General features: G+C 39.1%; 2 protein-coding genes across 2 annotated transcripts; one reads left to right on the top strand and one right to left on the bottom strand.

The window, feature by feature from the left end:
• Positions 1 to 397: 397 nt before the first annotated feature.
• Positions 398 to 10,189, top strand: SARC_02497 (hypothetical protein). Its single transcript, XM_014303741.1, has 23 exons — positions 398 to 645; positions 1,099 to 1,309; positions 1,427 to 1,511; positions 3,314 to 3,511; positions 3,846 to 4,078; positions 4,317 to 4,584; positions 4,710 to 4,945; positions 5,109 to 5,268; positions 5,437 to 5,793; positions 5,972 to 6,152; positions 6,330 to 6,456; positions 6,654 to 6,794; positions 7,003 to 7,119; positions 7,304 to 7,398; positions 7,508 to 7,637; positions 7,793 to 7,889; positions 8,011 to 8,103; positions 8,289 to 8,373; positions 8,825 to 8,988; positions 9,128 to 9,193; positions 9,347 to 9,482; positions 9,706 to 9,765; positions 9,958 to 10,189. The coding sequence occupies exons 1-23, from the start codon at positions 591 to 593 to the stop codon at positions 10,017 to 10,019; spliced, it is 3,357 nt and encodes a 1,118-aa protein (XP_014159216.1). The 5' UTR covers positions 398 to 590; the 3' UTR covers positions 10,020 to 10,189.
• Positions 10,190 to 10,658: 469 nt separating this feature from the next.
• SARC_02496 (hypothetical protein) lies at positions 10,659 to 12,871 on the bottom strand. The gene is made up of 7 exons (XM_014303740.1): positions 12,801 to 12,871; positions 12,583 to 12,701; positions 12,363 to 12,478; positions 11,937 to 12,117; positions 11,673 to 11,820; positions 11,342 to 11,512; positions 10,659 to 10,900 (listed from the first exon to the last, which is right to left on the bottom strand). The coding sequence occupies exons 1-7, from the start codon at positions 12,839 to 12,841 to the stop codon at positions 10,774 to 10,776; spliced, it is 903 nt and encodes a 300-aa protein (XP_014159215.1). The 5' UTR covers positions 12,842 to 12,871; the 3' UTR covers positions 10,659 to 10,773.
• Between the last annotated feature and the right edge of the window lie 962 nt (positions 12,872 to 13,833).

Genomic DNA, 13,833 nt, shown 5'->3' with positions numbered 1-13,833 from the left:
CTCTCTCTCGTCGTCTCGTCTCGTCTACGTCGTACGTACGTGTACTATATATAGTATATATATATATATAATATGTGTGTGTGTATTATTCAAGTATAAGTACACCTTGCAAGCGGATTTGTAGGGGCGCAGATACAAATAAACACAAGCACAGATAAAATCGGAACGTATTTATTAGATATTTATATGCCGTAGTATGCACTATGCAGTGTTCGCTGTTCCGCACGGATCATGAAAAATATTCGAGTGAATTCGAATATAAATATATTCACTCACTCTATCGCCTCTTTTGTGTGCAAAAATTTAAAACTCGAAAATAAAAAAATATCATCTCACAGAAAATTTATATGTATTCATATATATATAAATGTGTATAAATATATATATATAGAAAACAAACAAGCTAGGTCCGAAACGAATTGAACATCCCGCGAATTTGTATTGAATGCACAGGTTGGTTGCGCGCTGTCGCTTAGTTGTCACAGATTGGGGGCTGTATTACATTCTTCGTGGGGGGTAAGCATTCGAAGCGCAGTAAGCGAGAACGGAAGTCTCGAGTAGAGGATCCTGAAGCACTTGTGGTACCCAGTATGACCTTTCCTCAGGTCACACAGCAAGTGGAGATGGACGTCGAAGTGGGCCAGGGTAAGCTATTCCATATGAACCATTCCTGATGAGTACAGTTCGAACTTTGTCCGAATTTTGTCTGAGTCTCTTCGAGCGACTCCTTGCTTTTAAATAGAAGGCCTTGGGCTTATCAGCATTGTGGACAACATCTCACATGCTTTGTTTTACACGTGATATTAGTACGTTGTTCGTTTACAATCTTACACGTTCTTTCCCGACATGAGTAGGTGCACTCCAATATGAGACATAAGTTTCATTTGTGCCAACCGCTCTGTTGCAACTGTGTGTAGTAAAGCTCGCGCCTGGAGCGTTCTATATTCTGGGTTACCTGTGGCTTTCGTGGTGCCTATCCTCTCTAGCATCAATAGTCACCATGCGTAAAAGGTGTGCAAAGTACCCGACAAATCCTATGTGGTGAACATACGATTCCTCTTTTTGTAATTTTGGTGCACATTTGTGCCTTGTATGCAGATTCGGACGAGTATCTCCCAGACGCCTCCGATGGGACATCCTCGGCCAAAGACGACCCTCTGTCTATCGCAGACCGTCCCACCCTACTACTACCGGAGGACATTGTAGAGGAGCACTGCTTCACCTTTGAGGTGGATGGGCTTTTCGACAATCCCGATCCAAATTGCAAGATCAAGAGTCGGGTGCCAGAGGTATTCAGCGGCTGCGAATGGTATGGATTTCTGCCAAACTCGACTTTATGCACTGTATTTTATTTAAGCTCGATTTTTTTTGTACTGTTTCGATCAAGCCCACTAGCCACCTCAATCCTCCCAATTTTCTCCCGTAGGCGCTTTCTTATTTTCCCCCGGGGGAATAACAATAACTATGAGCATCAGAGCATCTCCGTCTTTCTTGAATGCGCCTATATAGACGTAAGTGACCTCCTGTTTACCCTTCAGTCCTCCAGCCTTGTTTTTTGTCAGACAGACTATGTATCACGTTGTTCCCCCCAAGTTAAAACTCGACTGCTCGTTCAAACTCCAATGTATACTGTAATTCTTCATTCTCTGCGAATACCCCACTTCTCTAGTGATCTTCAGTACAAACACAAATTTATGCAAATACATACGCCATAAACGTATACTGCACATTTATACACACACACACACACACATGCACACACATATATATATGTATAGAAGTGTGTATGTGCGTGTCTGTATGTAAGCATGTATTTATATATATGTATGTATATGTATGTATATATGTATGTATGTTTACACACACACACACACACACACATATATATATATATATGTAAGATATATATGTAAGTACACACATACATACGTACATTAATACATACGTACATACATAAATATATATATATATATATATATTATTATATCGTTACTATATTGTAATATTATAATATAATAAAATATGCACATATATATATATATATATATGTATGCATACGTATACGTATAAGTATACGTAAACCCATACACATACACGTACATATACATACACACACACACACACACACACACACACACATATATATATATATATGTGTGTGAGTGTGTGTTTGTATGTATGTATTTGCGTATACGTATATACATCCGTATATATATATATATATATATATATGTATGTGTGTGTATAAATGTACACTTACATATTTATAACTCTATAATATATATATGTATATGTGTGTGTTTGTGTCTATGAATGTATATTTAAACATATATATTCATCTATATATATATATATATATATATATTCATATATTTATATCTATATTTATATCTATATATATATATATGTATTTTATGTATGTACAAATGTATTTGTGAATATGTATATATATACTATGTATATACAAATGTATTTGTGAATATATATATATATTTATATATACATATATAGTTGATGTATATATTGATCTATATATATACGTGTGTATATATGTATGTATGTATGTATGTATGTATGTATGTATATATATATAATGTATATATCATACATATATGGGAGCGTGTATGTGTGCTTCTGTGTCTGTTTCTGTTTTTTATGGATGTATATTATATATATATGTATATATATATATATATATATATATATGTATATATGTATGTATATATATGTGTACATGTATATGTATATGTATATGTATGTATATATATAAATGATAATATATATATATATATATATATATGGGTACCTATAATTGTTTGTATGTTTTGTATGCCAACTTTTCATCTGTGTTTGTCTACATGCGCATATACATTTATATATATATATCTATAAATACTTTTATATATAAGTATACAAATATAAATCTGTGTGTGTGTTTATATATATAGTGCGATCGGCCCCAGGGCCGGAGTACCGAACTTTGGAGTAAAATTTGGCCACGTGATATTATCAAAATCATTGTGAACCAAATCATTTACATTTTCACATACACAAATATATACTAGGGCCCTAATCCTATCATACATTGTTTACCAACTTCATATCGCGATTATCTTTCTCATGAGAAACGATTACCCTTCGCGAGAGTTGACCTAAATGTGTTGGTGTCAGATGGATAAAAGTACACTTGAAACAAGTGCCTCTTAGGTTGCGGTCAGTCATATCGCGCCTAGTTCGTTATCAATTTCTGTGTATCTTTGATATTTCAGTCCTTTTCTCAAATGGATTTTCCGCATGTCGTTTTATTGTACAGGCAAATGAAGGTGCCGAATGGAAGAAAAGTGTGTTCTTCACTCTTGCGCTTCTCTCTGTGTACCCAGAGAAATCGCATATGAAAGACTCCCACCATGTTTTCCAATCAAGAGATAAAGAGAGTGATTGGGGATTTAGCTCGTTTACAACTATCAGCGAAGTCCAGGATGCAAATAACGGCTTTTCCGTCAACAATAAGGTATCCATTCAGAATCTTCCGTTATGTGACTTTGCGTAAATCTCTTCTTGTTGCAGTTGCGGCTCAAATCCTGGCATATGTCCATCTATTTTCCAGAACGATTGATAGCATCTACTATTGAATGAATTTTTATTTCATGAACCTAAACGAAGAAACCACCTGCTCGATTCGGTCATCAAATTTCCATAATAATAAAACTGCAAAGTACCAACAAAAAGACTGCGGAAATATATGCTTCAATCTCAACGAAAATATGTAGACAAGGAGTAAGCTTGCTTGGTCTCGCACTAAACTGTTGATCGTCGACATTGTTGTTTCTCTTTTTTTTCTTCAGTATACATTTGAGGCGAGGGTTGTGATAGCGAAGGGCATCTCGTCGATATGGTCGACACTTCCCGGATACGATTCTAAAATGGCCACGGGCTGTGTCGGGCTTAAGAACCAGGGTGCAACATGCTACATGAACTCGATGCTGCAAGCGTTGTTTTTTACCAATAAACTGCGCAAGGCTGTGTACAGCTTACCATCCAATGAAACGGACACTAGTGTGTCGTTGGCCTTACAGAGGTATGGTTCAAGCTTACCCGTGGCTTGAGAGACAATTTCAAACCCACATTTTGTTGAAATCTTTTATATTGCGAGATTGAATGTTTTTTTTTCTGCATGGCCAGTTTTGTCTTTTATGTATTTTCTTCTGCTAAGGGGCTTAAGGTTGAAGGTCTGACAGATCTCTCACCTGTACCAGTAAAATCCGTGCTAAAAAGTAATATCATAAGTTCTCACCTATATAATGATCCGCTCTTAGGGTATTTTTTGATCTGCAAACACTCGATGAACCTGTGGGGACCACTCAGCTGACTCGCAGCTTTGGCTGGAACACGGCAGACGCATTTATGCAGCACGATGTGCAAGAATTTAATCGTGTGCTATGCGACAACATGGAAAGTAAGATGAAGGGCACAGACGCAGAGGGCACTATTGCGAGTCTGTTTGAAGGCAGGATGAAGAGCTACGTGAAGTGCATCAACGTCGATTACGAAAGCAGTAGATCTGAGAGCTTCTATGATATTCAGGTATAGGTCTCGTTTACCAAAGCAGTATATTTTGTTAAATTTTAGCAGCAATACTTTGATCTTTACTTTTCTCACGTAAAGTTCGATAGCATGAATCAATTTTGTTATTCACTTCGACATCGCAGCTGGTGGTCAAAGATAAACAGTCTCTGTACGATTCCTTCGACGAGTACGTGGTGGAGGAAACATTGGATGGAGATAACAAGTATCTCGCCGAGGGCCACGGTCTGCAGGACGCCAAGAAAGGTTGTATATTCGAGAAGCTTCCGCCCGTGTTGCATTTGCAGCTTCGACGCTTCGAATATGACATTGATGCGGATGCTATGGTCAAGATAAACGATCGGCACGAATTTGACGAAAGGTAAATATATGTCTGTGTGCTCATTTATTCCCAGTAGTAATATATTCGCTCAATATTTAAAATATCGATCGTTCCTTTTTGAGACAAAACATATGCAGATCTGGTGTAACGGAGTGTGGCTTCCACTGACTGTGTTCATTTTGTACCACTTTCTCGGCTCCAGAATCAACTTAGATAAATACCTGCACAATCCCGGAAGCGAACCGGCTGATTACACATTGTATTCGGTATTGGTACATTCCGGAGACATCCACAGCGGACATTACGTAGCCTATATCAAACCAAAGATAGATGGGTCATGGTGTAAATTTGACGATGACAAGGTATGTTTTGGCTCGTTTAGTGTATGCGTATATATACAGATCGGGTTTTTGATTGAATTAAGCACTCATGACTGGTTATCCGTGTATCTCTAATTGATAAATTTGCATACCATGTCTGGTACGCCATCCTCGAGTGCTGATCTCAACCCAACCGATACGAACCTTCAGGTCACGAATGTATCCACGGAGGAGGCGCTGGATGGAAATTTCGGAGTCGATAAGGTCAATGGACAAATCAGAATGGGTAGCAAGGGCGATAAGACAAAGAAGTTCACAAACGCGTACATGCTGGTGTATATCCGGGACTCGTGTGTCAATGAAGTTATGGTGCCGGTGGAAGATGACGACATGCGGAATACGCTGAGAGAGCAATTGCTGAACGAACGACAGAAAGATCATCGCAAGATCGTGGATGCAGCTGAAGCACACAAGTACATGATGTTCCAGATAATTCAAGATAAAGAGATAGCTGAGAATCATGGATTCCATCTGTTCTCGTCTGACACCGCTTGGACTGAAATGAAGGTACATTCAACCACTCAGCAAAGTGTTTTTACATGCTGATTATGTCAGTCACTTCATTTTGTACTATTTTTGATTTATAGCTTATAGGAAGGAGTTTTGGCTTTGATTATTGGCATACAAGTGGTCTCCATAAATATCACCGTACCGAAACTCATGTATGTTGATAAATCCTGTCCAGGTGCACAAATTGTCCACCGTGGATGACTTTCTGGCACAAGCAGGTGAAGTGTTCGGTCTTGAACCCCACCAGATGCGGTTCTGGAAATTTGTACATCGTCAGAACGGAACAATGAGACCGCATGCAGAAGTGCTAGGACTGGAGGGCCAAGGCCACCGGAGGATCACCGAACTGGAAAATTGTATGGATGTAGATGATATGCATATGTAGCGATTATTACTGTACGACTTTTTTTAGGCGTTTCGTTTTTACACTGTGTTACAATTTATCATCGTAATTTACCCTGCTTTCAATTTGTTATTTTCATGTATTGTGTTTTTAAATGGTTTTTCTTTTCGGATTACATCACACGTCACAGGGAATGCATTGAAGGGCTCCAATGAGAAGCTTTATATGGAAACTCCGCGCGAAGGCGAAACTGCTCTGCCTCAGGTCTTCATACACGAAAAGAGGGATGACAGGACGAGGCATAATGACGATGTGATGTGAGTGCTTGGTTGTTCTCAGATGATTTTCAAATGTGCATTTGCACAGAAACGTGATAATATCTATTCAACCAGCCTTCATGGACAATTCTCCGGGCCCCAGTTATGTGAATCCCGTTGCTTCAATATTTGATGCAGCATAGTTCACTCTGCGCTTCAATTTGCAATTCATATTTAATTTGAATGTATTATTTCAGGATTTATCTCAAAGACTACGATGCTGTAAAGGGACAGCTGACTTACATTGGCTCATGTGTTTTTCCGAAGGACGAACTCATGGCAGCTGCTGAACCTGTCATGCGCCAATGGGCCGGTATCCCTGACGGCGTTCCTTTAGTGTATGTTGGTGTCGTATTCAACTCGACCATACATATCTGCATTCTCGTTTGTTGGAATATATTTCTGCTGAAAGTGTTCGGAGTTCCTTTCGAATGTAGCTTGTGTAGTCTTGAGTACTCCTGTATGTACAAGTCTTGAGTACTTCTGTATGAACAAGTCTTGATTTCACCCAGCATGCTGAACTTTTTATGTATCCGATCGCCGTAGGGTTTACGAAGAGATAAAACCACTGCGTATTGACATGGTCAACACAGAGAGGACTTTTCGGCAGGGTGAGTTGGCTTCTGGTGATATTTTGACATTCCAGGTGCAGACAAGAGCTGAGTAAGTTTTCTCGGGAAAATTTCGTTTGGTATTAAGATATCTTGTCCATTTTGCTACAGTTCAATATAATATTACCGCTTTTTTTTTTTTGGTTTTTCTTGTTTTCCACGCTGCCTAATGTGATTTCGATTCTGAAATTGTATTGCAACTAATAATGGACTGCAACCTTTCATTTCGGCTTCAGTAAACATTGTAAATGGCCCACTGTGAAAGACTATTACGAGTACCTTGCCCACAGGATAACTATAACTTTCAACTGTATCGACGAAAGCAGAAACGGTGAGTTTTTAAGCTTTTGAACAATCATTAATCTGAATCGAAATCTCGTCTAGCGTACACTTTGGTAACGTTTTCTTTTGACAAAATTTTAATGTGTTGTGATTCGCAGAACCCAGTATAGAGCTGGAGTTGCGCACAGATATGAAACACGATGAAGTCGCCCAAATGTTGGGCTCACTATTGCCTCTAGACGACGGCGACCAAGTGGATCCTGCGACATTGCGATTCCACCTTCCGGAGTATGTGTCCCTTTTCTGGTTTTGTGTCGAATTTTAGTTCTTTTTGAAATTGTGCTGTATTTGCAGTGTTTGGCATTTGTGTGGCAATCAACGTCAGTCTTATTGATTCATACACCATTCTATAGCTCAAATTACATATTTAACCCTATTTTTAGTGGGGAGAAAAGCAGCAGACCCGTTTTTCGAGGCAATGGCGAGATAATGTTGGAGACGATGATAGACAGTATGACCATCGATCCTGCAAATGCAAATGTATGTTTCTGTTTCGTTTTATGCGCTTATTGTTCATTAGATTCGCAGTTGTGAATCGCCGTGATTATGCTCCCACTCAAAGATGAAATTCGGATTTTCATATCCCGCTATTATATTACAGACACTTCTCTATGAATATTTAGACGTCAATATCGTGGAATTGGAATCTAAGGTTCCCCTGAGCATATGGTGGAGGTCAGCGTCCGGTGAAGAGGTATGTTTCTCTTGGGTGTATTGCTAATGAAAACGACTAAGAGCTGAATAATACATTTTTCGAATATCTTTCGTATTCGGTAGCGAAAACAGTATTAATTATCTGTCAACGTCGACAATTGCAATCATCAAAGTTATATACTAACCACTACGTTTTATCATTGTGTGTATCCATCGTGTACTCAGACAGAACAACGGCTTCTATTGGAGCATGGCACTACAGTCTCGAATGTGCTTGAAGATCAGAGGCACAACCCTATGATCAAATTAGGTAAGATCAATATAAAGTTGGTTAATTGATACAGTAAGTAATGGTTAAAGTATCCTTCCCATATCCATCGTCGATACCCCTTTTTTTATATACTATATTATCGTCGCCTGAAAGTTCGGAGAAATGCGCTTGCATCGAGCATTTAGTCAGAAATACATGGCGAATAGTTGATTTGAAATGCAGGTCTAGAGTATCCCATAAGATGTATTGTTTTCTGTCTCAGACTCTCCTGCTCGATTGCTCTCTTTTCTTTTTTGTTGTGTTCATCTAATAGCTGGTGGTTTTGGCCAGTTGCAGCCCATGTGAGTATACATACACAGAAATCATAGTCAGTCTAGCTGTATAATGGGGAGATTCTAAACACGTGCGCGTAAAGCATCTCGATCCCAATATAACTACAATGCGCGTATGTTTATAGGAGTGATTCTCGCTATACCATTCACTTCCGCAGCACCTGGAGGTTCCGGGAAGCTGCGATTACTGGAAATATATGATCATAGAATCTTGAGGGTATACCAAGAAAATGAAGCTTGCGAGAAGATACGACAGGACGATCGCAGAGCAAGACTAGAGGAGGTACCCCTTGATCAACTGAACGCTGACAACTTCCTTAATGTATGCCAATTGAAAGTGGTGTGATTATTTATGCTCGGGATTTGCCTCGCTGATTTGGATTGTTTTGCGTGATGTGCAATTTGCATTGTCCTGCTCAAATTTTTAAAGTCAATACACCCATCAATCTAAATCTAATCAGGTGGTACACTTCCATCGCGAGGCCAAGAAACTGCATGGTAGCCCATTCCTCTTGGCGGTTCACGAGGTAACACTATGTGTCATGTCATATCATGAGATGATGTGCAAGTGCGACCTTCAAATCACCCTCGTATTTTTGGTTCCCATACCTGATTCCAGACAGTCACAGTAGCTATGTAAACCACGTTTTTAACTGTCCTTCATTCCGCATTCGTGACAGAGGGAGATTGTCAAAGATTTAAAGAAGAGACTTCAAGCAGCTTCAACGGCGACACCGTGTGAATTCGAGAAGTGGAAGGTAGCGATTTTAGATGCCGAGGGTTACAACAGTAAACCCAAATACCTTAAAGATGAAGGTAAAGTTTCGTTCTTAATCTGTACACATTTTTCTCACATTTTCCATATCTTGATAATTGCAACTTGTCAGTCGTGTGGAGGATGTGCTATCTGGGCGTAGGATTTATTCTTACTGCAGCCTTTCAAATATTACATCCTAGCACTCAGCTCCAGCCTGCACACGTTGTGTCGCATGGTTGTTCAGAACATACCTCAATCTTGCCCTTACCTTGTTTGTAACAGATAGTGTCCAGGAACTTTTGTCGAATGAACTTTATCCTCGTATAGGCCTCGATCATCCAGGTATGGCGCGCAATGATTATAGAATGGATTTAGTTTCTGCTTTATATTTCTGGTCTGTTTGCCGGCTGATATAATATATTGCTCGGCTTAAGAAATTAGACCTGGATTTGTCTGCTGCAGTGTACATGTCGAAGAGTACTTCATCTTGAGGCAATTCAAAACTAACATGTGAGTGTTGTGTCCTAATTTTAGGGAGGCCGTCGAACTACCGTAGCAATGATGCACAAGCGGGCGCTGTCGTCATTCGAAATTAATATACATTCGGCATTGACCTTCGTTGCACGGTCGACGCTGAAGATAGTGATTTGGGTGAGACCTGGCGGATGCCATTCGCCCGCGTTTCTGCCCGAAACTGGTTCTTCAGAATTGCGTTCCCTTTAAAAAAAAAATCTGCTTATTAAAGGTTCGGGTTCCTGGAAAAATAGCTTTTGTCGTGTAATTCTGTGTCGCTTTCGCTCGGGAAGAATTGATTTGATGTAGCAAGTATGATTATAATTTATTTCCCTATAAAGTATAATTTCGTTAGAGAATTCGAGTGTGGGTTTGGCGCTCATCGCATGCGTATACCCAACAATATCCATTTCTTGTGAACGAAGTCTATCCCTGGAGCTCACCTGAGTATAACCCGGCACCCTGGCCTTCTAAACTGAATCGGACGGAGGATGCTGTAGCACTGTGCTATTAGTATTTCATATAGTGCATCGCAAGCAGTCAGCCGTTGAGGTGTATCACCGACATTTTACCCTCTCCGATGTTTAATGTGAGTTTGTTGCTGTATGGCACCTTGAATTTCCAGAACGAGAGCTTTCATATGCTTGCTATTCACCATTTTCTTTACAGCGGGCTGTACCGTCAGTATTTCGGGTATGTACCTATATACGAACATCTAGATTCATTTTTACTGATTCACATATAAGCAATAATGTGAGTTTTGCAATGGTCTAGTCTGTAAGGTGCCTGAAAGCCCGTGCAAATTGGTTCCCCAATGGGATCCTGTGGCATACGCCTTTAACAGGTTGTGGATATGTTCTTCTGGGTCCACTGCCACTTGCACTCATTTGCCTTCCCCTCGAGCTTCAGCAGTGATATGAGCGGATCCGATGATGCAGCAGCTGTATTGCACACCTCAGTGGCTCTGTAATACATTTTGAGTTCATAGTAGAGTAAGCCCGGGACAATAATGGGAGCCGTCTTCAATAGATGCGTACGTTCTTGCAATGTGGCGACCTTTAAAAGTGTGCGGGCTCTGTGAATGGCAGCGACGCTCTCGAGTTTAAATTTTCCGAAGGTACTAGTTCGTCTCACACCGACGAACAGGAGTAGAGCCGGCAGAAGTACTATTGTCTATACGTGTGGAGACGAGTGGTGATGGTTGCGATATAATTGTACAAACATCCTTAAAAGTGAAGTTATAGCATATTTGATCACGATTTAGGCAAGAAAATTGAGGTTCTCGGATATGGAACTCAAAATGGAAAATATTAAAAGGACATGGTATTAAGTAAGTCTTAATGTCTATGTATACTTACACTGTTTACTGATACTATCGAGCGTAAAAGAGTATTGTATAACATACCCCATGAGATTGTGGTCAGCAAACCCAGAATCGTCTAGCATATACCCGGAACTAAGCATAGACCATATTCGACCCGTAGATTCCGATATCTCAAAAGGCAACTTGATCGGAATAGTGGTTATGCATGGTCTGCCGGTGAGCGTCTTCTCCACTCGCCTGGAATAATATTTACTGTATATCCCAATACATAAAATCTATGAGGCTTTCGTTTTAAGATGTTTAACATTTAGCGAAAGGCGTTAAACGTATAGCGGTAGCTCCTGATCCATTTGTGCGACAATGTGCGTAGATTGCGTACAGCACCGTCAAATGCTCCCTCTGAAATGTTTACCTGAGTTTTCCCAAGTTATTGTACGGCGGTGTATTCATTTCTATCCAATCCTTGAAAGAAGAATCAGAAGCACTGGGAGTCGAGGCCCGCATTCCATGCTCTTCTGCGGTTACTTTGGCACTTAACTTCAACCCATAATATGTTAGCCCTGCATTACAATATTTTAAACTTTAGAACGGGCAAGTTTTGAGATTTTCAGCTCATTGCAATAAGCTTGATGTATGCTAATCCACAACCACGCGTTCATAGTGCTGTGTTTCGTACCAAGTCCATAGTGGAAGTCGAAAAGCCCATCGAAGTCCTTTTGAAAAGCCTTTTTACCGAGCTGTGAACTTAAAGTTGAGGGAAGGACAATACTCCCGTCTGAATTCGCTCCTTGGTATGATTCGGAAAGAGTGAATGTGTTTTCATCCGTAAGCTCATTCACCTTCGCCATGTGTACTATCTGCAAAACGACACAATTTTTATCAGTATTTGGATAATTATTTAGTATAGTGTTTACATATAAAAGCTGCAAAATTAAATGACAAGTATATAGTTGAGGTCTCCAATCTATAGGGCGTGAAGTTTAGGAAAAAATCAGGATTGATTTGTCCACTCTGCACGTTTATGCCAAATGTACAAAGTCATTATGTTCAGGAATTAGAGGAAAAACTACATGAAAAAATGTTCGACTCAAAACTATCATACCATCTTGGCGGGAGTATTTCTTTGTGGTCGATCCGCTGCATAAAAGGAGTCTCCAATGTGCACAGGGAGCGCCGATGTGTGCGATGAAGGTCCAACCATGTAGCTTCGTTGTATAACTGAATGACAAACATTATAGGCTTAAAACTTATGGCGGAAATCCAATGTAAATTGCTTAGGGCCACTGGGGCGAGTAGCAGAAATCATGTTTTGCGCCACACACCTAAAGCACCGATCCGTCTGATTTCATCCAGCGATAATGTTTCGTATTTGGCTTGGAGGGTCCTAAACGACTGTCCTATAAACTCTTCTGGCGATAAAAGAACAGTCCAATGAAACATCCTGTGTCGATAAACATCGAATGAAGCAAATTAGCAGAGCCTTGAATTTGATGATATCTGTTCCACTTCAAAAAATAGTGAATATCCAAGATAATTTTACCTTCTAGCGAAGACGTGGAAAGCGCGAGCCTTGCATTCCATTTCTGTTCCGAGATGTTTCTCAACTTCCACTGCCCCATCGCCCAGACTGAGAAAGCGGTCGATCAACTAATGATTGTTCAAGTACGGCGAAAAGGTGTGACACTTTATAAGATTTCCAAAATACAACGACCATCGAGCTTAAATAACTGTTCTTCGCAAATTGAATTCAAGAAAAATGTGCTTTCAGTCCTATCCGCACGCTAGATCAGCAAATCACCTGTTTTGACAATCCTAAATGTTGCGCTTTGCGGACACGTTCGGCCTTCGACAAGCCACGTAGCTCAGGTGGATATTGTATCACAGTCGTCTGTGTCATTCGATCCATAGAGACATAAGAGGGAACTGACTTTTGGGGCCTACCAGGACCTATCGATGACAACCAAATGTCATTTCAATAACGTACAATATCTCGTGCGTAATGAAACCGGGAATCTTAAGGTGTAAAGAAATGCAGAAATACTACGCGATGCAAACAGAAAACATCTATTAGCATTCCGAAAACGCTAGCATCTTGAAAGAAGAATAAAATTTGTTACTATACAGGCGCTTTTGTAGCTTCGCAAAAGTATTTAAATATATACATATATATATCTATGAATACATATGAATATATATAAATATATATGTATATATGTATATATATAGATATATATATAAACTTTTATCAATATATTTATATACATGTCTATACATATATATATATATATGTATACATATATATAGATATATATATACACATTAATATATACATATATATATATATATAATATTATGTATATATAGATATAGAAGATTATATATATATATATCTATATCTATATATATATATATATGTATATGTATATGGATACATATATATATCCATATATATAAATATATCTCTATCTATATATAAAAATACATGGATATTTATGTATGTATATATGTATATATATATATAAATATATATATATACGTATATATATATCTATACATATATTTATATGCATAAC

The sequence above is a fragment of the Sphaeroforma arctica genome (genome assembly GCF_001186125.1).
Source record: "Sphaeroforma arctica JP610 unplaced genomic scaffold supercont1.113, whole genome shotgun sequence".
Classification (NCBI taxonomy): domain Eukaryota; class Ichthyosporea; order Ichthyophonida; genus Sphaeroforma; species Sphaeroforma arctica.
This window is presented reverse-complemented; position numbering and strand designations above follow the sequence as displayed.

What these genes read in the sequence shown, in the direction of transcription:
- SARC_02496 (XM_014303740.1), bottom strand. Translation starts at nt 12,841, where the DNA reads ATGGAATGCAAGGCTCGCGCTTTCCACGTCTTCGCTAGAAG. An exon ending in GAAATACTCCCGCCAAGATG is followed by an intron (nt 12,118 to 12,362) that starts GTATGATAGTTT and finishes GTCGTTTTGCAG; the next exon opens with ATAGTACACATGGCGAAGGT. An exon ending in CGACTTCCACTATGGACTTG is followed by an intron (nt 11,821 to 11,936) that starts GTACGAAACACA and finishes ATTGTAATGCAG; the next exon opens with GGCTAACATATTATGGGTTG.
- SARC_02497 (XM_014303741.1), top strand. Translation starts at nt 591, where the DNA reads ATGACCTTTCCTCAGGTCACACAGCAAGTGGAGATGGACGTCGAAGTG. An exon ending in GTGTCGTTGGCCTTACAGAG is followed by an intron (nt 4,079 to 4,316) that starts GTATGGTTCAAG and finishes ATCCGCTCTTAG; the next exon opens with GGTATTTTTTGATCTGCAAA. An exon ending in GATCACCGAACTGGAAAATT is followed by an intron (nt 6,153 to 6,329) that starts GTATGGATGTAG and finishes CACACGTCACAG; the next exon opens with GGAATGCATTGAAGGGCTCC.